This window comes from Nomascus leucogenys, chromosome 12, assembly GCF_006542625.1.
Source record: "Nomascus leucogenys isolate Asia chromosome 12, Asia_NLE_v1, whole genome shotgun sequence".
In the NCBI taxonomy this organism is placed as follows: domain Eukaryota; kingdom Metazoa; phylum Chordata; class Mammalia; order Primates; family Hylobatidae; genus Nomascus; species Nomascus leucogenys.
In genome coordinates this window covers 56,603,256-56,628,452 of record NC_044392.1, presented here as the reverse complement: position 1 = coordinate 56,628,452, position 25,197 = coordinate 56,603,256, and the positions used below count along the sequence as shown (strand labels likewise).

Here is a 25,197-nt window from a genome sequence, read left to right as displayed (position 1 = left end):
CTTCTCTATTTCCTTCCTCCTTCCCTCAGTCAGGAGAGTTTGAACTTCAGATTGTTAGCAACAGGTACTCCTGAATATCCTTGCCCTTAGATTTCCTCCCCCTTGTCACTGGTCTGCTAATTGTACCTCACTGTTTTCATTATCAGACAAAAAGCCTAAAGAGGTTCAAGGAGCTAAAATGAGCTAAAATTTCTAGAACAATAGCTGGCAATTGGTCAATTTGCAATTTTATTCTTTTCTCCTCTGTCTCTTCTTCTTGGGCAGTAGGAATAAAAAAGGAAAAAAGAAAAAAACATTGAAATGGAGACAAAATAAAATGGGAATACAAGAAGACAAAATAAAGTGGGAATATAAGAAAACCATTAGATTACTTGAATCTTCCCTTTAATTTCTGGTGGCTTCAAGGCTGGTAGGGATCAAATTGAAATAAAGTATATACAAATATATTGCGCTAAGTTCTTCACTTCCAAATTTAGGAAAAGCTTTGAACAATGAAGTTATCCTTTCTTTAATTATAAACCTTATATTAAACCTCTAATAAAAATAATAGACCACTAAAATTTACATATATTATATTAAAAATGTATAATTGTATTTTTCAACCTATGAAATTATCTCAAGTTCAATATAGCAAGTCATTTATGACAACCAACTATTGTGTTCTTTACCTGAAATTGAAAATAGAGAATGTCTGTCTTTAGAAGCTACCAGGGCACATGAGTCCAGAACCATCTCTCATAATAACTTACTACCTGATTGTATTAGTCCATTTTCATACTGCTATGAAGAAATACCTGAGACTGGGTAATTTATAAAGAAAAAAAGGTTTAATGGACTCCCAGTTCCACATAGCTGAAGGGGTCTCACAATTATGGCAGAAGGCAAAGGAGGAGCGAAGGCAAGTCTTACATGGTGGCAGGCAAGAGAGCATGTGCAGGGGAACTGCCCTTTATAAGACCATCAGATCTCGTGAGACTTATTCACTATCATGAGAACAGCATGGTGAAACCTGCTCCCCCATGATTCAATTACCTCCCACCAGGACCTTCCTATGACATGTGTGGATTATGGGAGCTAAAATTCAAGATGAGGTTTGGTTGGGGACACAGCCAAACCATATCATTCCACTCCTGGTCCCTCACAAATCTCATGTCCTCACATTTCAAAACCAATCGTGCCTTCCCAACAGTCCGTAAAAGTCATAACTAATTTCAGCATTAACTCAAAAATTCACAGTCCAAAGTCTCATTTGAGACAAGGCAAGTCCCTTCTACCTATGAGCCTGTAAAATCAAAAGCAAGTTAGTCACTTCCTAGATACAATGGGGGTATAGGCATTGGGTAAATACAGCCATTCCAAATGGGAGAAATTAGCCAAATCAAAGGTGCTACAGCCCCATGCAAGTCTAAAATCCAGCAGAGCAGTCAAATCTTAAAGCTCCAAAATGATCTTTTTGACTCCATGTCTCACATCCAGGTCACACTGATGCAAGAAGTGAGTTCCCATGGTCTGGGGCAGCTCTGCCTCTGTGGCTTTTCAGGTACAGCTTCTCTTCTGGCTGCTTTCACAGGCTAGAGTTGAGTGTCTGTGGCTTTTCCAGGTGCACAATGCAAGCTGTCAGTGGATCTACCATTCTGGAGACTGGAGGACGATGGCCCTCTTCTCACAGCTCCACTAGGCAGTGCCCCAGTGGGGACTCTGTGTGAAGACTCCAACCCTACATTTTCCATCTGCACTGTCCTAGCAGAGGTTCTCCATGAAGGCTCTGCCCCTTTAAGCAGATTTCTGCCTGGACATCCAAGTGTTTCTATACATCCTCTGAAATCTAGGCAGAGCTTCCCAAACCTCAGTTCTTGTCTTCTGCAAATTCACATGCCCAATACCATGTGGAAACTGCCAAGCTTTGGGGCTTGCACCCTCTGAAGCTACAGTCTGAGCTGTACTTTGGCCCCTTTTAGCCATGGCTGGAACATAGGGCAACCAGTCCTGAGACTGCACAAAGCAGCAAGGCCCTGGTGCCCTGCATCTTAGGCCTCCAGTCCTGTGATGGGAGGGTCTGCAGTGAAGATGTCTGATATGCCCTGGAAACATTTTCCCCATTGTCTTGGCAATTAACATTTGGCTCCTCATTACGTATGCAAATTTCTGCAGCCGGCTTGAATTTCTCCTCAGAAAATTGGTTTATCTTTTCTATCATCACATCATCAGGCTGCAAATTTTCCAGACTTTTATTATGCTCTGCTCCCCTTTTAAAAATAAGTTTCAATTCTAAACCATATATTTGTGAATACATAAAGCTGAATGCTTTTAGCAGCCCCCAAGTCACCTCTTGAATGCTTTGCTGCTTAAAAATTTCTTCCGCCAGATACCCTAAATCATCTTTCTCAAGTTCGAAGTTCCACAGATCTCTAGGGGAAGGGCGAAATACTGCCAGTCTCTTTACTAAAACATAACAAGAGTCACCTTCATTCTAGTTGCCAACAAGTTCCTCATCTGCATCTTAGACTGCCTCAGCCTGGACTTCATTGTCCATATTACTATCAAAATTTTAGTCAAAGTCATTCAAGAAGTCTATTGGAAGTTCCAAACTTTCCCACAACTTCCTGTCTTCTTCTAAGCCCTCCAAACTCTTCCAACCTTTGCCTATTATTCAGTTCCAAAGTCACTTCCACATTTTTGGGTATCTTTATAGCAGCGTCCCACTACCAGGTACCAATTCACTGTATTAGTCCATTTTCATACTGTAAAAGAAATACTTGAGACTAGATAATTTATAAAGAAAAACAGGTTTAATGGACTCCCAGTTCCACATGATTGGGGAGGCCTCACAATCATGGTGGAAGGTGAAGGAGGAGCAAAGGCATGTTTTAAATGGCAGCAGGTAAGACAGCACATGCAGGGAACTGCCCTTTATAAAACCATCAGCTCGGCCAGGCATGGTGGCTCATGGCTGTGATCTCAGCACTTTGGGAGGCCGAAGTGGGTGGATCACCTGAGGTCAGGAGTTTGAGACCAGCCTGGCCAACATGGTGAAACCCTGTTTCTACTAAAAATACAAAAAGGAGCTGGGTGTGGTGGCACATGCCTGTAATCCCAGCTACTCGGGAGGCTGAGGCAGAAGAATTGCTTGAACTGGGGAGACAGAAGTTACAGTGAGCTGAGATCATGCTAAGCTTTACATACATTATAAAAAGAAAAAAATGCATAATTGTACTTTTAAACCTACAAAATTCTTTTAAATATAGCAAGCAATTTATGAGAACCAACTATTTTGTTCTTTACATGAAATTGAAAATAGAGAATGTCTATCTTTAGAAGCTACCAGAACACATGAGTCCAGAACCAGCTGCACTCCAGTCTGGGTGACAGAGTGAGACTCCATCTCAAAATAAATAAATAAATAAACCCATCAGATCTCATGAGACTCATTCACTCTCACAAGAACAGCACTGGGAAATCCAGCCCCATGATTCAATTACCTCCCACCAGGCCCCTCCCATGACATATGGGGATTATAGGAGCTACAATTCAAGAAGAGATTTGGGTGGGGAAACAGCCAAACCATATCACTGATCTTTCACAAGTTATTTTATTTCTGAGGCCTCAGTCTCTTTAAATGCAAAGTAGGAAGACTAATACCTTCTCTGTCTTCTTCACAGGGACACTGAGAAAAAGCTGTAGATAGAAAAGAGTCTAAGGAAAAATTAGAAGAGGTATAGAAATGAGATAAAATAGTGTTTGTTATATATAAGATACTAGGGTTGATTCTTTATGTCCAAGCAGCTTTCAAATCACATAATTGACACTATTCTAGGCACATGACTCTGAGTGAGCATGAGCCATTTCTTCTGGATTAGACACAATCTTTGTGTCATTTATACGCTAGAATTGTGTAGAACAGCATTTCTATGAGTGGGTAATGTATAGGATATGTGTATTTATTGAGATATCAGGAGTTGAAACCTGATGGAGAATTCTCATCCAATAATGAAGATAAATGACAGGCAGGGGAATGTTAAATTCAAGTAATGAACATTTGTAAGCAGCAACTCAGCGCCATGTACTATCCTAATGCCTGGGAGTACAAAGTGTGTTGGGGGTCCCAGGTTTGGTTCTTCATTAGGAGGAACAAATAGTCGAGGCTATGCTTTATTACTGAAAGGATGCAAAGGAAACTTAGCAAAGGGAAAAATGGCTCCTGCAGCAAAATCTGGAGGAAACCAGTATAAGCTTCCATGAGTCCTCTGCCAGTGGACTCATGCAGGATGCAGTTAATTCCCCCAGCAAAAAGATGTGATGACACATGTAAAATGTTACCTACCTGAGCAGGTCAGTAGAGATTCAATGCCCAGAGTTTCATGTTGGGGGCTGGTCATATGGTCACCCTCTGCCTAGCCCATACCAAAATTCTAAACTCCCAGAGGAGAAGCAAATGTTCATCATAAACCACATTGTTTATACAAACAGTTTATACACAGGGAGGCACTCTTATCAGGGAACACTGGGAACCCTGTTGAAATCCAAGCTCCCAGACACCAACCAAGGTCCAATATTGCAAGCAGATTTCTGGAAGAATAACATTCCCAGGCCTCATATAGTAATTCTTTTATGCACACAGAGATGTAAATAAGCAATTGCTATATAATTGAATACTTGCAATGATTAATTCGTTTGACTAAGGTTTATTAACTCTTTGAAGGGTGGAGTAAGAATGAGCTAAATTAGATATGGTTGTAGTACTTTGTCAGACTCAACTCCATACTTCAGTGTTCTCTCCTCACTCACTGGCAGAGTACTTTTTCTATAAAAAGTGCTATGGCTGGGCTCCAAATTACTTCTCGTAGCCTCCATCTGGAGCCCAGTGCACTTCCTGGGGGCTCTGTTTCCTGTCTGTCATACAATTTCTTCCTGCTTAGCCCTTTAAGTAAGGGCTAAGGGCTACTTCTCTGTTTGACTTCAACAGAATTTGGCTTGACCAGATCCTGGCTTGACTTGAGGTATCCTCAAGCAAGTTCTGCCCCATCCCTGCTCCAGCCAAGATTCCCAGCACCTCACATCTCATCTGGCCTCTCTGTCTCCTTTGTCCATTAGAGGAACTAACCCACTCCTGGTTGAAGCCCTAGTTACTGGGACCTGGCCTCTTCCTTAAGATAATGACTTAAAAGCCATTCAGTTTCTACCCACAACTTTTGGTTAATTTTCACGGTTGGCTGCCAACTGCCTGGGAGTTGGCTGGAGCTTAGAAACTTCAGGTTTCTCTGTTTTTCCTTCTGCAGTCCTCTCATGCAGGAGCTCTACATGCTGTAACTGAAAGCAACTAGTGTCTTCAGCATCTCTGCTGCTGCTGTTTTTACTGCCCTGTTGCTACTGGAGAGATTTATTCGTTACCCCCAAGCCCTGTCCTCTTTCCTCTTTCAGGGTGTTGTATCAAAAGTACCAAGCTCTGGGTTTATAGGGCTCATATTGAAGATGGGAATAAATGGAGGCAACATACATTGTTTCTCAGGTCCCCAAATTAGCAAAAATAGCAAAGAGGTAGATGGTGACCCTTGAGCCTCCTAATAATATTAAGCAACATGTTCAGCAACCCAGCCAAGAATTACAAAGTAAACTTTCTCTTGTCCTTTCCCCACTCTGTAATCCACAGCTCCAGACAATTAAAATATTGAGGTTCCTGGGAACTCCCAGTTAGTAGCATCAGTTCACCAAGAAATGAAGCTGGTGAGGCAGTGAAGAGCCGGGGCCTAGAAAGCTGGGAATGCCATGATATGGGCACATTGAAAGGCAAGAGGCAGGCATGATCAGCCTTGAACTTTAGGAAGATCCCAGGCAGCTGATGGAAGACAAGACGGGGAGTGAATGTGAAGGCAAGATACAAAAATAAGAATTTTTTGTAATAAGATTTTAAGAGGTGGTGGGGCCTCAACTAGGTCTAAGGTGGTGTGTGTAGAGTGGAGGAGAAAATATGAGAAATACTCTGAAAGCCAAATAATCAGGATTTGGGAATGGGAATGGGAGAATGGAAAGGTGGACCATTACTCTCTGCCTTCTGGCTTAGGGATCACTGGCTTTGGCAATAACTCCGTTAACATAAAGAATACAGGGAGACCAACGTTGAATCCAAACAATTTCATACTGCAGCTTCCCCTTCATTTTCTTTTCTGCATCTGAAGTGTTCTCACTGGGATGGTTTTGTTTTGTTTTCTCCTTGGAAGGTCCAGAAATGTCCTTGGTGTGTTTGACAGACTTTCAGGCCCATGCACGAGAGCGGCTGTCTAAGTCAACTCGGGATTTTATTGAAGGTGGAGCTGATGACAGCATCACGCGGGATGACAACATTGCAGCATTTAAAAGGTGTGGTCTTCTGTAGCCTGTCTATTGTTAGGTTAAGGTGCACTGGTGGAGAGCAACTTGGACAGTAGTAGTCCTGGTTTCTGCCTCCAAAAAACACAGACCACTCAAGACCTAATAATGTGGATGATTTTGTTGTTATTTTGGTTTGTTAGGGGCAGGGGAGGGAGGGCTGATGGGAAGATGGAAAAAGAGGGAAATTCTCTTATAATTAGCATAAGTGAGTCATTCTCCTTCATCTTAGCAACTTTGCAACCTGACAAGATAGAACAAGAGTCCCAGAATGACCAGTTCCCTAGGCAGGCAGGATGGGCCTGCTGGGAGGCCTAGATCTCCTGAGTTCCTAAACTCTGGCTTGGAGAAGAAGATGGAAGACAGGAGAGAACTTAGGTTTGGAGAAAATATGGAGATCCAAGGAGTCTTAGAAATAATAAGAGATTGAGTCAGGGGAGAGTTGGTCTGAAAAAGTAGGAGATGGAGCATCAGTCAACCAACAGCAGACCACAGGCAGAGGCTGACCTGCCACTTATTTTTGTATGGTCCATGAGCTAATGATGGTTTTTCATTTTTGAATGGCTGGGGGGTGGGGAGTCAAAAGAAGAATAATTTGTAATACATAAAAATTGTATGAAATTCAAATTTTGGTGTCCATAAATAAAGTTTTATTTTAACACAACCACGCTCAGCCATTTACTATTGTTTATGGCTGCTTTTGCACTTCAAGAGCAGTGCTGAATAACTGTGACAAAGACTACATGGCCCACAAAGCCTCAAATATTTACTCTATGGCCATTTGTAGAAAAAGCTTGCTGATTCCTGTGATACAGAGGACGGGAGAAAACTGAAAAATGGTATAAAAGGGAGCCCTATAATCTGTATTTTCATACTTAGTTAGCACTATACTAGGCAACTTACATCCTTTATTTCAGTCTGTCTTCACAAAACTATTAGGAAATTTGGATTATTATTCCTATTTCAGATGAAGTGACTGAGGCTACCTTACTCAAATTTGCACAATTAAGAATTTTCAGAAAAATTTTCTAAGTTCATGTGCAAAAACAATAATATTGTATAAACAATGAAAATTTTAGACACCTGAGGCTAAGTATGCATACATTTAAAAAGTGTGTTTTGCATATTTATTATTTGTAAATTCTCCTACCTTCTTCTAAAGCAGTGTTTAAGTCAAATCTTCAAACTAACTAGCCTCTATCACAAAAGCCTCAATCACTCCCTGGGATTTATTCTCATTCAGTGGCCTTTTCTTACTTTCTGGAGACTTGTTACTAACCTGAGAGGAAAAGAGCCTGGAAACTCTTCCTACCTATTATTTTCTTTTTAGTCCTTGTTATGATGAACCAAACCATCCAAGTGCTGTAGTGTAGTCTGGGAGGCATGACTCAAAGACACAGACTTCTGACAGAGCAAAGCAGGAATAGTGTGAACTTGGAATGCACAGAGTGGTTCAGAGAAGGTTGGGGAATGGGGAATGAGGTGTTGGGAGTGGCTTTCTGGAGATGAGTCTCCTTCTGGATCAACAGAGGTTACTCAGCTCTCAGCCAACTGAACCCACCAAGGTTCCACAGGACCCTGTCTGGTTTAGACTTGTATCAGGAATCAGGGGGTGCACCCCAGACAGCACCTCCCTACTGCAGAATCATCAAACCAACAGAAGATCTCTTTGTTGTCTGGCACAGAATTCGTCTCCGTCCCCGGTACCTGAGAGATGTGTCTGAGGTGGACACCAGAACCACAATCCAAGGGGAGGAGATCAGTGCCCCTATTTGCATCGCACCCACAGGGTTCCACTGCCTCGTCTGGCCTGATGGGGAAATGAGCACAGCAAGAGGTATGAACCATCCCCACCTCGAGGCTCCTTTCCAGGAGGTGTCCCTCAGGGCAGTGGCAGAGTGCTTCAAGATTCTCTCTAGAAGGGCCTTAGGAACATAATCTGGTTAACACTAAGGAAGGCAGGAAAGGGAATGCTTAAAGCTATGTTTGTGTAACCTAAGATTGAGAAAACATTCATTTTCCACAATAAAGAATAGAGTGCAAGGGGAGTTACAGATTAATAAGAAGGTGCTAAAATCCAACCAAGTCATCCCTCAGAACAGGGGTGCTGGCCCTTCTGGCTCACACCATCAGTAGGAAAAGGGATGCTTAATGCAGCCCCAAGGCTAGAGCCCTCTTTGGTCCCTGAGGAGCCAGGGCTAGGGCTGAATGGCAGTCTCTGAATTTAGGATGAGGAGAGAATCACGACATTAGGTCCTAACACAAGGCCCTGGAAGCTGCTGTTGCCCAAATATTCCATTTTCCCTCTCTTCAATTGACCTTGTCATCTTGTTTGACAAAGATTTTATTGTTGGGTTACATCTCCTTCCCAGTCAACCTAATTCTCATCCCACATCCTCCACCACCACCACCACCAACACCACCAATAATAATAATGATAATAATAATAATAATAAATAGAAAAGGAGAGATGAGGCTGAAAATGCTCTTGGGACTCCTTCATAATCTTCACTCTAAGTCACATCTGTTTTTGTGAATTGCTCAGGGCTTCCCTGAGGTATTTTCCTTTGACTCCATGATGCAGGAAGCTATGGATTCAAGAATTCTAGAGCTGAAAGTGACATCTGTCTCGATGGGATTTAGGGACCAGGCCTAGCTAGGTTGAAATATTAATATTCCATATGAATGTGACTAGTTTACTAAGTCATCATGGTTGAATGTGTTGTTTGGGGGTAGGATGAAAGAATGGGGTATCTCCTGTTGACATGAAAAATTGAAAATGTTAATTTTTGATTAGCCCAAATTCTCTGCCCATGAGTTATAGTGGGACAGTGACATTAACCTGTTGGAGATTTCATTGAAATGAATAAAGTAGGAAATCAGAAATCTGCCAGTCAGCAGCAGCCATATGAACGTCATCACCATCAACTTCATTAGCACTGGTATCTATGCAGTACACCACTTTGCAATGTAAAGAATGCTCCCATAGCTAGTATCTTATTCAGTCTCCCAACAACTCTAAAGACATGTATTATTATTTTCCCCATTTTACAGATAAAGAAAATGAGAGACTCAAGGCCACACAGCAAAGAAGGATTAGAACTAGCATTCTTCTAATTTCATATGTTATGCTTTTTCCACCACAAAGTTCAGGATTCTTCACTGGAATTACATTCCCTCAACCTCTGCCCTCTCTAATTCTCTTCTGCTTCATTAAGGAGTTCATAAGAGGCCCAGTTTCCTGTCTGAAGGCTATAACACAACCAACATGATTCTGGAGATTGCATGGCATCTTTAGCTGGAAATATTTTGTTATCGAGTAGAGGGTTTGTAAGACAGGTTATATAGAGGAGAACTCAAAAAGGTTTAGGTCTCTCAGCCTGATCAAATTGCCTTCCATCCCTTTCTTACAAGGAAGCAGAATGAAATTAAGCTTTATCTGCGTTCATGGGGCAAGATGGCCAGAGGCTATGCAGACTCCCAAGGTTTTCAGCCCAGTCCAGAGGCCTCTGCCCTCCCGCCTGAGTCACGTCCTTTGCTTTGCAGCTGCCCAAGCAGCTGGTATCTGCTACATCACCAGCACATTTGCCAGCTGTAGCCTTGAAGACATTGTTATTGCAGCTCCCGAAGGCCTCCGATGGTTCCAACTCTATGTGCATCCAGACCTGCAGCTGAACAAACAGTTGATCCAGAGGGTAGAATCCCTAGGTTTCAAAGCTTTGGTAATAACTTTGGATGCACCTGTATGTGGCAACAGGCGACATGACATTCAAAACCATTTGAGGAGGAACTTAACACTAACAGATCTTCAGTCACCTAAAAAGGTAAGAAAGATACCAAATTCAATGGACAGGCATTACAGGAGGCAAATTTCCTTCCCTGTTTTCTCCTTTCCTCCATTCTTTCTTTCCACAGCATTTATTGAACGCCTGCTCTGTGCCAGACACTGGGGATAAAGCGGTTCGAAAAAGCAGATATGGTTCCTGCTCCCTAGAGTTTCCAGACGAGCACAATCAATATAAGACCAAATGTTCTCACCCTTGGAGCTGGCCAACCTGTCACCAGAAGTGTTCTGGCCAGAGCTGGATGCTGAGAAATAGGAAAGCCACGGAAAAGATTTTTGCATGAACTGGAGAGTAAACTAAAAAAGTTCATCTAACATTTCCTACTTTATGACACACTCAGAAAATGCCAATTTTAGATGGCATACATAGACAAACTGACTCTCCAGAGGGGATGTTCATGACCAAGGTGACTGGCCAGACAGTCTAGACAGGCCAGATTCTACCCTATTGCCTTGAAACTGAGGAATCAATATCTCTGCACACATAGAACTCATTTGTGGAGCACCAGGATGCTATAGCACATTTGTTTGTAGTCTCTGAACTAGGTGACTACAAAGGACACCCTCCCCATTAAAATCCTACGATTAAATGGCAAGGAGTACCTTAGAGAGAGACAGCCATGATAAAGTGGGCATCCCTGGCTATAGTACAGATACTAAAGCAAGCCTTTTCAGCCAGTGGGCAGTTGTGACACCCAGCCAAGTAACTCAACAGTTCTCATTAATCACAGATTGGCCTTGAGGTGCTCCAAAATCCGTATTCAAATTCCAGAAGCACATTGAGATTTACAAATATTTGATGTACATGGTGAGCCAAGAGTAAATATTGGGTAACAACTGGTTTAGTATTGCTTAGTTCTTATCCTGGGTATGTCTCAACCATAACATATCACATTGACCTATAAATGCTTTTGCTTATCCATCTCATATACTAAACTCTGAATTTTTTAAAGTAGAAATTTTGTCTTATTTGTCTTTGTGTCCCCAGATCCTAGCACAATTATTGAGCAGCAACATGATTCATAGTCAATGATAAGCAACTGAAGTAGAAATTCTTTTATACAAATTTTGTTAGAAAAAGGAGCTAGAAACATTGTTGGGTTTTGTTGCTCCTGTTTCTTTTTGTTTTCTTTGTTGTTTGTTTGTTTGTTTGTTTATGAGACAAGGCCTCACTTTATCAGTCAGGCTGGTATGTGGTGGCGCCATCACTACTCACTTCAGTGTAGACCTCCTGAGCCCAAGTGATCCTCCCACTTCAGCCTCCCGAGTAGCTGAGACTACAGGCATGCACCATTATTTATTTTTTTAGAGGAGCAGCAGCAGTGTCTCTATGTGTTGCCCATGCTCGTCTCAAACTACTAGGCTCAAGAGATCCTTCCGCCTCAGCCCCACAAATTGCTGGGATTACAGGCATGAGCCACCATGCTCAGCCCTGTTCTTCCTCCTTCCAGTTTATAAATGGCAGCTCTCCAAATGTGTCTCATCTTTGGAATGCATCAAGTAGCCTTGTGAGAATTCAGGACTAAGTTCCCTTTTTATTTCCTATAGGGAAATGCAATACCTTATTTCCAGATGACTCCTATCAGCACTTCTCTCTGCTGGAATGATCTCTCCTGGTTTCAGAGCATAACTCGATTGCCCATCATCCTTAAAGGGATTTTGACAAAAGAGGATGCAGAGTTAGCTGTGAAGCACAACGTCCAGGGCATCATTGTTTCCAACCATGGTGGGAGGCAGCTTGATGAGGTTCTCGCTTCAGTAAGTAGGATTACTTCAGAGAGGGGTGTGTTTGTGAGTGCTGTGTGTGTATGTGTGAGTGTGTCCACATCAAGGGACTCTGTGAAATCTGAGCATATTTCACTCCTCTGTACCACATGTGTTGGTATGTACCTGTGAATTTTAAGGACTGTTAATTATTATTAGTAGCCTACTGTGTGCTAAGCTGTTTTTTCAACCTTTACATATAGCATCTCTAAGTCTCATGCTGATGCTGCAAGATGGGTGTTATTATCCCTGTTTTGCAAATGGGGATACTGTAGTTTAGTGATGTTAAATAACTTGTCTTTAGTTCACATAGATAATAGTTAATGTCGAATTTGATTAGACAGATGTTCTAAAGTAAACACGTTTCATGGCAAAACTCTAAGAACACCCTAATGAGTCTTTTGCTAAAATCTATAAAAATCCTTAATTTTTTCCCTTAACTCATAAACTTATGTCCATTATAAATGAAGTTTGAGGGCAAGAAAGTGAGAGAAAGGAAGGCAGGGAAAGAATCTTTACATGGGAATTTGTTGTTGATTTGTTTTCATTGAGTTATATTTTTTCAAATGTTCTATTGCCGCTTGACTTGTTTTAAGAAACAGAAAATGAAGTTTTTTCCTTTTCAGTTTCATTGACACTTATGTAAATAAAACATGTTCACTGCAGATAAATTAGAAAATATACATAAGCAAAAGATAAAAATTAACACTAATTTTATCACTATCACTAATGTCAACATTTTGGTCATTGTTAACATCTTCTTAATGCAAATACAACTTTTTGTGTTTAAGAAAAGTATAAATAATATTTTGTTTTTTTTCTTTTACTTAGCATTATATTAAGAGCAACTTTTTGTTTCAGTATATATGCTCCTCTTATTTTTAATGGTATGTGGTATGAAGAGACAACTATATAACCAACCTCCATTGTAGAACATCTGTATTGCCTCTAATCTTTCCCTATTTTAAACAACACATCAGTGACAGAATCCATAGCATGTTCTCAAGTACTTCTTTAAGATAAATTCCAGGACTTAGAAATTTGCACTAGCTGGTTGGTACATTCCATACACGTGATGCTTGGAAGCCTAAGAGCCAGCCACTCACCTCCTCCTCTGCACCAGCTCTAACTGGTAAAGGCAGAGGAATGGCAAGCCCACATGGAGAGCAGGGATCACCCTTCACTGTGGCTCTCTGGTACGAGCTGAACTGAAGTGGTTGGGTCTCCTGCTTTTCATCCCACCTATTGACCTGCAACCTTAGGAGAAAGTGGTTGGGCTGAGCACACACTGAACTCTCTCACCCAACCCCTGCCAGGATGCCTACAAGCCATCCAGTATTTAGCAAAACAGAGAAAGCAAAAGAGCATAGCATGCCCTGAGTCACCCCAACTATGCCTAAATAGGAGCAGAAGGCAATGAAGAGCCCACCACCAACAAGCAGCAAACAGTAGAATATAGGCTTTTGAAAGAAAGCTAATAAAATACATCATACAATAGGTGTCCGGCTCTCATTAATCAACTTAGCTGGTCTTGTTCTTTTGGAAGAACTGAGTAATGAGTAGACAAAGAGGAAGACTAATTCTTCCATTGTGCTTCACCACTAGAGAATGAGTATTGGCTAAGGCAGGGGCCAGGGAGAGGAAAATTTCTCCTATCTTATTGCGCTGATCAACTTGTTATTCTCCCAAGCCATTTGGTTTCACATCCAAACAAACTCAAGTTCACTTGGAGACAGCACAAATATCAGTGTGAGCCTAGTGAGGGTTTTGCTTCAGGTGAAACCTGACCCTGGGCTTGTATAACCCTGCCTCACTCGCCTCACCTTAATCCTAGCCCCAGATCTATTTATTTATAAAAACAAACTTCCAGCTCACAGGTCAGAGTTTGCTATTTGTTTTTTTAAAACATTGTATTCAAACATCATTTATCTGAGTTTTTTTTAAAAAATTATTTCCATAAGTTATTAAGGAACAAGTGATGTCTGTTACATGAGTAAGTTCTTTAGTGGTGATTTGTGAGATTTTGGTGCAACCATCACCTGAGCAGTATACACTGCACCCTATTTGTAGTCTTTTATTCCCACCCCCTTCACACCCTTTCTCCCTTAGTCCCCAAAGTACATAGTGTCACTCTTATGCCTTTGCATCCTCATAGCTTAGCTCCCACTTATGAGTGAGAATATATGATGTTTGGTTTTCCATTCCTGAATTACTTCACTTAGAATAACAATCTCCAATCTCACCCAGGTTGCTGCGAATGCCATTAATTCATTCCTTCTTATGGCTGAGTAGTATTTCATCATATATATATATATATATATATACCACAGTTTCTTTATCCACTTATTGATTGATGGGCATTTGGGTGGGTTCCACATTTTTGCAATTGTTAATTCTGCTGCTATAAACAAGTGTGCAAGTATCTTTTTCATATAATGACTTCTTTTCCTCTGGGTAGATACCCGGTAGTGGGATTGCTGGATCAAATGGTAGTTCTACTTTTAGTTCTATAAGGAATCTCCACACTGTTTTCCATAGTAGTTGTACTAACTCACATTCCCACCAGCAGTGTAGAAGTATTCCCTGTTCACTGCATCCATGTGAACATCTATTATTTTTTTATTATGGCCATTCTTGTAGCAGTAAGGAGGTATGGCATTGTAATTTTGATTTGCATTTCCCTAATCATTAGTGATGTTGAGCACTTTTTCATATGCTTGTTGGCTATTTGTATATTTTATTTTGAGAATTATCTATTCGTGTCCTTAGCTCACTTTTTGATGAGATTTTTTGTTTTTTTTTCTTGTTAATTTGTTTGAGTTCCTCGTAGATTCTGGATGTTAGTCTTTTGTCAGATGTATAGATTGTGAAGGTTTTCTTGTACTCTGTGGGTTGTCTGTTTACTCTGCAGACTATTCCTTTGCCGTACAAAAGCTCCTTAGTTTAATTAAGTGCCAGCTATTTATCTTTGTTTTTACTGTATTTGGTTTTGGGTTCTAGGTCATAAAATCCTTGCCTAAGCCAGTATTTAGAAGGGTTTTTCCTATGCTATATTCTAGAATTTTTATAGTTTCAGGTCTTAGAATTAAGTCCTTGATCCATCTTGGGTTGATTTTTGTATAAAGTGAGAGATGATGATCCAGTTTCATTGTCCTACATGTGGCTAGCCAATTATCCCAGCACCATTTGTTAAATATAGTATCCTTTCCCCACTTTATGTTTTTGTTTGCTTCACCAAAGATCAGTTGGCTGTAAGTATTTGGATTTATTTCTGGGTTCTCTATTCTGTTCCATTGGTCTATGTGCCTATTTTTATACCAGTACCAGGCTGTTGTGGTGACTATTAGTAACGAGAGAGAATTCATGTCCAAATAAAAGACATTTGTATAGTCCTAGCATGGTATTATTTGGATTTATTTTTTTTTGAGTTGGAGTTTCACGCTTGTCACCCACGCTAGAGGGTAATGGTGCAGTCTCAGCTCACTACAACCTCCACCTCCCAGGTTCAAGCAATTTTCTGGCCTCAGCCTCCCGAGTAGCTGGGATTACAGGCACCGGCCGCCACGCCTGGCTATTTGTATTTTTAGTAGAGATGGGGTTTCACCATGTTGGCCAGGCTGGTCTTGAACTCCTCACCTCAGGTGGTTCACCCTCCTCAGCCTCCCAAAGTGCTGGAATTATAGGCGTGAGCCACTGTGTCCAGCTGGAATATTTTTATGATGTTGTGAAAGAGAAATATATTTGTACAAACTCTTCTAGTGAACCATACTATGCAGTGGAGTTGATAATAATGGTGAAATAAAATAGGGAGTAAATTTCACCTTAGGGCGAGGCTTTAGAGTTAATTTTTAATAGGACAGAACAGGACATTCATTAGAATCTTCTGGGGACAATAGCTGACTTATCCTTTCCCCTGGTACCAGGAGGAAGTACAAGAACAATGTTAGATATGAAACTTCATAGAGGTGGGAACTTTTCTCAAAATCCTCACCTTTTATAGCACTGGCAGCAACCTGCAGGGAGTGGGACACTGACCTCAGGCACAGGCTATAAGGGAGTGCCAAAAACTCAGATACTATAGTTTGAAATCAGGTGATTTCAAAGTTCCTCGTAGAAGTTCCCACCTCTTTCACAACATTATAAAAATACTACAAATAATACCACGCTGGGACTATAAAAAATGCCTCTTATTAGAATGTGAAGTCTCTCTAGTTATTACATGTAAGTTCAAAACATATTCAATTCTCCACCCCCACCTATAAGTTAAAGTAGAAAATTATTTCCTCACTAGTTTCTTATACTATTCAGTCTCAGCCAAAGGATCCCATTCAGGTAGAATGCTGATGGATTCCTTTGGCAGCAGAAGGCCTCATAGGGCCCAGTTTTGACTCCTCTTCTCAGGCCATCCCTCAGAGAAGCACAGACAAGAACCCTGAGGGAGTTCCAGAACTCCCTCCCCAAGGATCTTCCCCCTTGATCCATAACAGGCCTGTTTGTCACTGCTCTTTACAGACTTGTAGGTGCCTAGAAACATAGATTGGCCTGGGCACCTTGTGTGGTCAAGGCCTATTGGCCTGTTCCCTGGAATTGAAGAGGCAACATAAGAGACAAAGTTCCTTAGGAAAACCAGGCCAAGGTGATAAGATGTTTTTATTTTGTCTATCAAAGGCTCAAACTTTAGTTTTACCATGTTGTACTTTAGTCCTATCTCATTTTCTCAGATACGCCATGAGGGAGTCAGGGACAAGTTGGTCAAGTGGTGCATGAGAAATAATGTTCAGCCCAGTTTCCCAAGTCAGGATGCAATCCAGACATGCAGGCCATGGCCAAGTGTACTTGTCTTTGCCTTTGCAGTGGAGAGGCTTTGTAGTTGTGCCACCCTAGAAACAGAGAGAATAGAAGAAAATCAAAAGTCAAAATGTTGTTTGAAAAGAAGAAAGTTAAAGTGAACAGTATAAATGGAAAATGTCCCTTTTAGGATGGAAAGAGCAACCAAGCAGTTCTCCCAACTTGTAAGACAGTTAAGTGAGTCAGAGAGAATCTAGACTGGAGTCAAAGCAGAAAGTCAAGGCAGGAGGGCCTCAGGAATCTGACTGCTGCTGCAGTTAATCAGCGCTAGCAGCCTCAAGCATGGGAGGGGAAGAAATTGTCAAGGGCATCTCCTCAGCTTGGTTTTCCTAGTCGTATGCCAGGAAGACCAAGTCTGAGAGTCAAAATAGAAAGCCCTCCAGCCCATGTGTATCTCCTTTTCAGATTGATGCTTTGACAGAAGTGGTGGCTGCTGTAAAGGGGAAAATTGAAGTCTACCTGGATGGCGGGGTCCGAACTGGCAATGATGTGCTGAAGGCTCTGGCCCTTGGAGCTAAGTGCATTTTTCTTGGGAGACCAATCCTATGGGGCCTTGCCTGCAAGGTGAGAGTGGCAAAGCAAACCAGCAAGAAGATACAGAGCTTCTCATTCATTTCTGTGCTTTCCTGTGGTTCATTTTCCAAGCTTAGCCATTTTCAAAATGATTCCTAAAGGATAGTTACACCTAAGCTGCATCTCCATGCTTCCTCTGAAGCCTATTACAAAATGTTCAATAGCTTTCATCCCCTATCTTTGTCTCTGTGCTTTCCTTTATTCCCAAGGTAATTCTCACTTCACAGATATTCCCCATCTTTCCCATTATAGCTCTGACTACATCTAGAATTTATACTCAATGGATGGTCAGAATGTTCCTTTATGTCTCTTTGTGTCTCTGTCTGCCTCGGGAGCAGGGTGAACATGGTGTTAAGGAAGTTTTGAACATTTTAACAAATGAGTTCCACACTTCCATGGCCCTTACAGGTAAGTTAAAAACATTTTTTCCCTGATTTGGAACTTAAAGCAGGATGGCTAAAGAATAGGAGCAGCAGTCCTTCCCTCTAGCAGACCCTTTCTTGACGTGGTAGCTGTCCAAAAGATAGGACAGGCAGGCAACTTTCAAGACAAAGATTAAGCACTATTCTCTGCCCAGTGGAAACCAGAGCTGTCCTCAAGATCATTTTCAGTTCTGGGGAGTGTCACCTCTGGCTCTGAATTCTTGCTTCTGTTGAATTCATTCAATTTACGGACTATTGACATATCCCATGCCTGCTGTTTCTGTCCACTCCAATCAACCCAGGCATGAAACTCAACTCTTTTCTATCCTTCTACTTTTAGGAAAAGACCCTCTCATTAGTATATTTTTGTGAATAATACATTTTGCCAAAGTTATGGTGCATACATCATAAATATGGAAAGAACTCCCAGTTAAACATTACGCAGCCTGTTACTGCATTCTTTAAGCCTTCTCATCACCAGGGACTTCTCATTGCCTACTCAAGCCCACAACTCCCCAGCCCCGTAACATCATGCCAGCTTCCCTTTCTCCCTTCTTTTACTTATCTGGAGTTACTCTCTTCAATCTTTATGTCCAATCTGAGCTACAGTCATAATTTTACATATTAATTAACATCTTCTTCTAAAGAAGAGTTTTTTCCTTTGACAGAACTTTCCTTTAGAAGGCAATTGTTATGTGGAATACTCACCCCATCTCTTTTGCTATCTGTGTGTCATATTCCTCCCGAAAAGATACTTCCTATATCCCTGAGCCTTATCAGAACCAAGATAAAGATCAAAGACATCTATTGCACACAAGAGTTGATTTAGAAAATGCTAAAATAGGGTTTTTACATGTTCACCCTGACATTTTGACATGGCCATGTTCAGAGATGACCTGGGCTCAGGTTCACAGAATAATTCCCAATGCAAACAAAATTATATTATTCATTATGTATGTAAACCATTTTATAAGAGTGAGCACAAATATCAAGTCAGACTTGTTCCCCTTCATCACCCCTTACCCATGATGAGGTGAGTTGCTGGTGTTTGAGAAAAATGAGCTTGTAACCACATTGTTCTTTTAGGCTGCCGGTCAGTCGCTGAGATCAATCGAAACTTGGTCCAGTTTTCCAGGCTGTAAGAAAAAAAGGCGAATAACCAGACTGCTGAGGTTGCCCACAGGAGGATCACAAACTCACAGCACAGTGTGTGATGCTGTCCTTCCTGGACCCCATCCTGTCCGGAGGCTCATGACCCATATTTCCCATATTTCCAATACCTCCACCCCTGTGCTTCAGGCCCTCCAAACCCCTGTGTTCCCCAAATGTTCCATGCCCTTCTTTGTATCACTGACTATTATATGTTGCTCTCTTGCCTAAAATCTTCCTCTGAAGTAAAAGATCTCAAAAGGACAGATCATTAATGACTGGAACCACTAGTGGGTGATATTTTTTGCATACTCTATACAACTCTATGAAATGATTATCTAACTTTGCACTCTGGACAGAGGAGCTGTATATACAAGACATTTTTTTCGAGAAAAACATACTCCTATCTATAGAAAATAGGGAAATAGTTAAGGACATAGACTTTGCAGCCACACAGACATGGGTTTGACAGTCAGGACTACTGCTGGCAAGCTATGTGACTTGGGCAAGTTTTCTGATCTCTCTGTGTTTCTGAGTCCTGGTGTATAAAATAGGGATTATACTCCCTTAGCCAGTAGGTTGGGAAAAAGTTTGAGTAAGATAACGTATTTGAAGTTCAGAACACAATGCTTAGCACCTAGTAGGAGTTTAAGAAATAGTAGTGTTTCATACTTAATAAGTTTATATATATACTCATATATATACTATACTTATTGTTTGGAAAATTCCTATTACCTTTTCAAGGCATTGTTCAACTTTCCACTGTCACCGAATATTAACCCAGGCTATTTGCTCTGTCCTTCCTATTGTACTTTGCATATTCCAATATTACAACCCTTATTACACCTGGTCATATTTCTTTATTTGCATGTCTCTCTCCACAAATAGACTAGGAATGGCTCCAGACAAGAAACTGTATGCTTGATTCTGGGCTTGGCATATAGGAACATCTCAATGAACATTTCTGGGATGGATGGATGGATAGAGGAATAGATAAAGGACAGCTGGAAAACATATAAATGACCTATCAGAATAAAACCTCCTGAGACCAGTAGTCAGCTAGAATAGATTTCTAGAGCAGGGATACCCAGCTAAATAAGATCTGACACTTGAAGACATCAAGAAGGTTAGAGATGGCTGGGCATGAAGGCTGATGCCTATAATCCCAGTACTCTGGGAGGCTGAGGCAGGAGGATCACTTGAGCCTAGAATTTTGAGATCTCCGTGGGCAACAAAGGGATGCCTGTATAAAATTTAAAAATTCTTTAAAAACCTAGCTGGGTGTGCTGGTGTGCAGCTGTGGTTCTAGCCACTCAGGAGGCTGAAGTAGGAGAATCACTTGGTCTGGGAAGTTGAGGATCATGCCACTGCACTCCAGTGTTCTGGGTGACAGTGCAAGACCCCATCTCAAAACAACAACAACAAAACCAAAAAAAAAAGAAGAAGAAGAAGAAGGTTAGAGAAAAAAAATCTAAGTCTAAACTAATAGCTTCAGCAATGGCTTCCCCATCATCTCTCCTGCTGTTTGCCACACTCTGTTCTCCATACAACAGCCTGAGAGAGTTTTTAAAAGTAAAATCAAATCCTACATCTCACCTATTTAAAACCTTTCTGTACCTTCCCATTCCACTTGCTATACACCCTAAACTGATCTCTCGCTCTCGCAGGCACTGCATGATCTGCTCATCCTTCCAACACATTTCCTCATCACTCTCTGTTTTACTCATAATGCCACAGCCAGATTGGCCTCCCTTCTATTCCATAAACAATCAAAACTTTCTTTCCTCTGGATCTTCACATTTATCATTCCCTTTACATAAAATGGTGTTCCTTACCTTCTCATGGTTGGCTCTCTGTTGACATGTAGATCTCAGCTGAACTGTCACCGCCCTGATGAGATGAGAGGTCCCTGACCATCCTCTCCCAAAAACAATCTGCTTCACTCATCACATCACACTGTTTATCCCCTCCTATCTGTTACCACAACCTGCAACTAACTTATCAGTTGTCTACTTTATTGTTTATCTGTACCTGCATAGGGACCTTAGACTGTCTTGTTTCCTGCTACGTTCCAAAAAGCCTAGAATCATGTCCAATATCATAGAGGGCCCCATACATATTTATTAAATAAATTAATCCAGGAAGACAAAGCTGGATCAAACTGCATCAGCACATCTGGAGAATTATAGCAGTCAGAGGAGAAAAACAGTGAGTTAGGATGGAACCCAGCAGAATGGTTCATTACCTAAGCCAATAGACCTGAAAAATCTTCTATCATTCCTTGACTGGCCACTTTCCTGCATGAAACCACGCCATAATACAGGTCCACTTTTGCCCAGATTAACCCACAGAGCCAAGGGCTGGGTCAAAGGAACTTTAGCATGGAAAACACCAAAAGAGAATGCAGTCCCACAGCAGTCTCTCTGGTAATAACTTTTAAGGATTATTTGCTTAACCCAAATATATGTATAGGATGTCCACCACCCACATATTTAGAAAAGGGAAAATGAAGTAAGGTCATACAACCTGCTTGCCTATAACTGCAATTCAGAACCCAGAATTGAGGAGAAGTGAACACCCAAACTTTCAAATCAGCAGTCCCTTTAAAAAAAAAAAAGTTCATAAAGTGTGTGACTCAAAGAAGACCCTTTGATTCTTCTCAGAACAAAAGATCATAAAAGGGCAGATCAGAAATGACTGAAACAGCCAGTGGATTATAAAATTTTGCACATCCTATATATATCTATGAAATAACTGTGGAAGCTTGCACTGTAGACAGAAGAGCTATACTTATAAAATATGCCCCAACAAAAATCATACTATCTATTAAATAGTGCAGGATAGAGAAATCAGATGAAAAGAAAAAAAGCAGGTGTTGTTAGAATACTTGGAAGAGCAGCGGATACTTTGGAGAATCATGGTCATTGAAAAGGGGCTCAGAAGGCTAAATTAGATGTAATTGTTAATGGGTTGATAAAAAGAAAAGGGAAATCGATCATGATCCCAGTGTTAGGCCTTAACTTTTTACTCAGGTGTCAAATTGGCTGCTGCATTGGTGGATTGATAATCTGAGGTCAAGGAGAGGTCTTTAATCTGGCAGCCAGGATGGAGTGCTTGTGCTGAAAGTTTAGGGACATACTAAGAAAGCACATACCTAGGGATGACTGTCTGGATGACACAGCAAGTCACAGTTGCATTATGGGACAGGAGACCTAGATGACCATGGGCCTTGTAGATGACCTTCAATACCCTGATTTGCATAGCAACATGTGACTTGTAAAAAATGGAAGCTTCATGATTTAGTCTGTTTGTGCTAGTATAACAAAATATATGAGATCAGATCATTTATAAACAACAGAAACTTATGTCTCACATTTTGGAAGCTGGTAAGTCTGGTAAAAGCCCAGAGTCTCCTTCCAAGATGGCTTCTTGTTGCTGCATCCTCTGCAGGAGATGGACACTGTGTCCTCAAGTGGCAGAGAAATGGAAGGGGCCACCTAGTTCCCTCAAGCCCTTTTATAAGGTCACTAATTCCATTCATGAGGGCCTTGTCATATGTTAATCACTTCCTAATGACCCCAGCTCTAAATACTATCACATTGGCAATTAAGTTTCAACATATGAATTTGGAGGTAACACCTTCGGACCATACAGTTTCATGAGATCAAGAAAGAATACGGCACAAGGGTGATCTTGGTAAGGCTAACTCATGCACTGCTGCAATGGACTTTGGGAATATCTCTTACTTTGAGTCACACTGCCAAGGCCAGAGACAAGACAGAACAGAGAGGCAAAAGAAAGCCTAACATATTCATTCTCATGACCTAGGATGTTACAGGATTTTATGACCCATTGGCTAATGTTATTCTGTGCAATGCACTGACCTCCAAGAAAAGTAGCACGAAGAGAGTTTTCAGATAAGAGATTTAGGGACCCTGGAAACAAAGTAGTATTGACTAGTCCAGTTCTTCCACAGTAAATGAGAAAGGAGAAACCTTTATTTTGGTCACATTGGATAGTTTTAGTGGATAGACGGAGGCTTTCTCAATAAAGTACTAAAGAGCTAAACTAACGGCAGAGATTTAAGTCTAAGAAATCTTCTCTTACCCAGGGGTCCCCAAGTTTGCCTCAGACAGTGGGCAAACTCATGAAAAAGCTGACTCACTAGCATATGACCAAACCTAGGCAGGCTTTGCTCTCTTCTGGCCTGTTCCCCAGCCCTCATACCCTTGTCCTCCATCAGCCACAGAGACAGTGGGACTTGGTGCCCTTTCTAAAACTTTACTCTCTGGAATTTCACTTCTAGATCATAGAACTCTTTGTCAGATACCACTTTCTCAGCCTCGTTCCATTTGTGTTAAGTTTATAACTACGGTCTCATGATTCTCCTCACATCAGAAAAAGATAAGAACATCCCAGTATTAAGTTTTTTGTGTGGTTAAGTAAACAAATAAATAAACCCTTGAAGATAAAACTTGAAATTATAGAAAACGTAAGTAGGATAACATCCACCACTCCAAACACCCAGTCGCAGTCTCGTAAGTCAATTTTTTTTCATGCTTTCATGTTGGCTAGTGATCACACTGCAAAATTTCCCAAAGTTTCCTTTATTACAGGTACTTCAAGCAGGCATAATTGTCTGCTTAAGGTCATCTCTTCAACCCTGAAATCATCAGCTGAGGACTTGTGGGAGACATTACAGACAGGTTTGGGGTAAGAGTGAAACAAATCACACGAGCTTATGGTATTAAAGCAATGTGGTATACAGACAATGATGTTAGCTTACTTTATAAGAGAATTTAGTAGAAGTTCTCTGTGTGCATCTACCTGGTAACAGCTGTGCTCCCGGATACACACGTGTAATTTTTTAAGTTTGTCTGGGCTCAGAGGGCTAGATCCAAAATTATAAGGGAAATGAGCCAGAATGTTATCAAGATAATGCCAAAAGGCCGTTCTCTATTGCTCAGAAACATGGAAAAGGGAATGCCCACAGTAAACTGAAGAGATGCATATGAAATCTCAGAAGCAATCTCTTAACTCCTAAAAATGTCTTACATTTGGAATGCAATCTGATCTAAAGATGGCAAAACACCTGAACAGACACCTAACAAAAGAACATATATTGATTACAAAAAAGCATATGAAAAGATATTCAACATCATATGCTATTAGAGAATTGCAAACTAAAACAAAAATGAGATAACACTGCACACCCATTAGAATGGCAAAATCCACAACACTGACAACACCAAATGCTAGCAAGAATGTGGAGCATCAAGAATGCTCATCCATTGCTAGTGGGATGCAAAATGGTACAGACACTTTGTAAGGCAGTTTGGCAGTTTCTTATAAAACTAAATATATTCTTACCATATGATCCAGCAATCTTGCACACTTTGTAAGGTACAAGACACTTTGGTACACTTTGTAAGTACAGATACTTTGTAAGGCACAGACACTTTGTAATGGTACAGATGCTTTGTAAGACAGTTTGGCAGTTTCTTATAAAACTAAATATATTCTTACCATGTGATCCAGCAATCATGCTCCACTGCATTTACACAAATAATTTGGAAATCTATTTCCACACCAAAGCCTACTTTTAGATTAGATCTTTATAGCAGTTTTATTCATGATTATCAAAACTTGGAAGCAGCCAAATTGTCCTTCAGTAGGTGAATGGATAAATAAACTATGGTACATCCAGACAATGGAATATAATTCAGTGCTTAAAAAAAAGAAAGATGCTATCAAGCCATAAAAAGACATGGAGGAAACTTAAATGTATTTTACTAAATGCAAGAAGCCAATATGGACCGGCTACATGCAGTGTTACTCCAAATATATACATTCTGGAAAAGAAAAATCCTTGGAGACAGTACAAAGGTCAATGGCTGTTGGAGTCAGGGTGAACAGAGGGATGAATAGGCAGAGCACAGAGGATTTTTAGGGCATATGATACTATAATGGTGGTTACAGGTCTTTATACAACTGTCAAAACTCAGAGAATGTGCAAGACCAAGAGTAAACTGTGGACTTTGAGTGACAAAGATGTATCAATGCAGGTCAGTTGATTGTACCAAAGGTTTCATTCTGGTGCAGGCTGTTGATAGTGGGGGAGGCTATGTATGTGTGGGGGTAGGGAGTACATGAAAACTCACTGCATTTTCCCTCAGTTTTGTTGTGAAGGTAAAATATTATAGAAAATAAAGTCCATTTAAGAAATTAAATGAG

General features: G+C 40.9%; 1 protein-coding gene and 1 long non-coding RNA gene across 3 annotated transcripts in view; one reads left to right on the top strand and one right to left on the bottom strand.

The window, feature by feature from the left end:
* Positions 1-19,247, top strand: part of HAO2 (hydroxyacid oxidase 2) — a 25,330-nt gene extending 6,083 nt beyond the window's left edge. The window contains exons 2-9 of one of the 2 annotated variants that reach the window (XM_003268059.2): positions 5,648-5,867; positions 6,216-6,354; positions 8,049-8,200; positions 9,910-10,187; positions 11,756-11,965; positions 17,225-17,383; positions 17,731-17,800; positions 18,901-19,233. In XM_003268059.2, the coding sequence (XP_003268107.1) occupies positions 5,837-5,867; positions 6,216-6,354; positions 8,049-8,200; positions 9,910-10,187; positions 11,756-11,965; positions 17,225-17,383; positions 17,731-17,800; positions 18,901-18,956 (1,095 nt within the window). In that variant the 5' untranslated portion in view covers positions 5,648-5,836 and the 3' untranslated portion in view covers positions 18,957-19,233. Of the gene's footprint in view, positions 1-5,647; positions 5,868-6,215; positions 6,355-8,048; positions 8,201-9,909; positions 10,188-11,755; positions 11,966-17,224; positions 17,384-17,730; positions 17,801-18,900 lie in introns of both variants that reach the window. The other variant, XM_003268058.3, reaches the window with a different exon arrangement.
* LOC115837644 overlaps positions 16,624-25,197 on the bottom strand; it is a 19,397-nt gene continuing 10,823 nt past the window's right edge. The window contains exons 2-4 of the long non-coding RNA XR_004032682.1: positions 18,838-18,950; positions 17,279-17,376; positions 16,624-16,851 (exon numbers count right to left, since the gene is read on the bottom strand). This is a non-coding gene — a long non-coding RNA (uncharacterized LOC115837644). The remainder of the gene's footprint in view (positions 16,852-17,278; positions 17,377-18,837; positions 18,951-25,197) is intronic.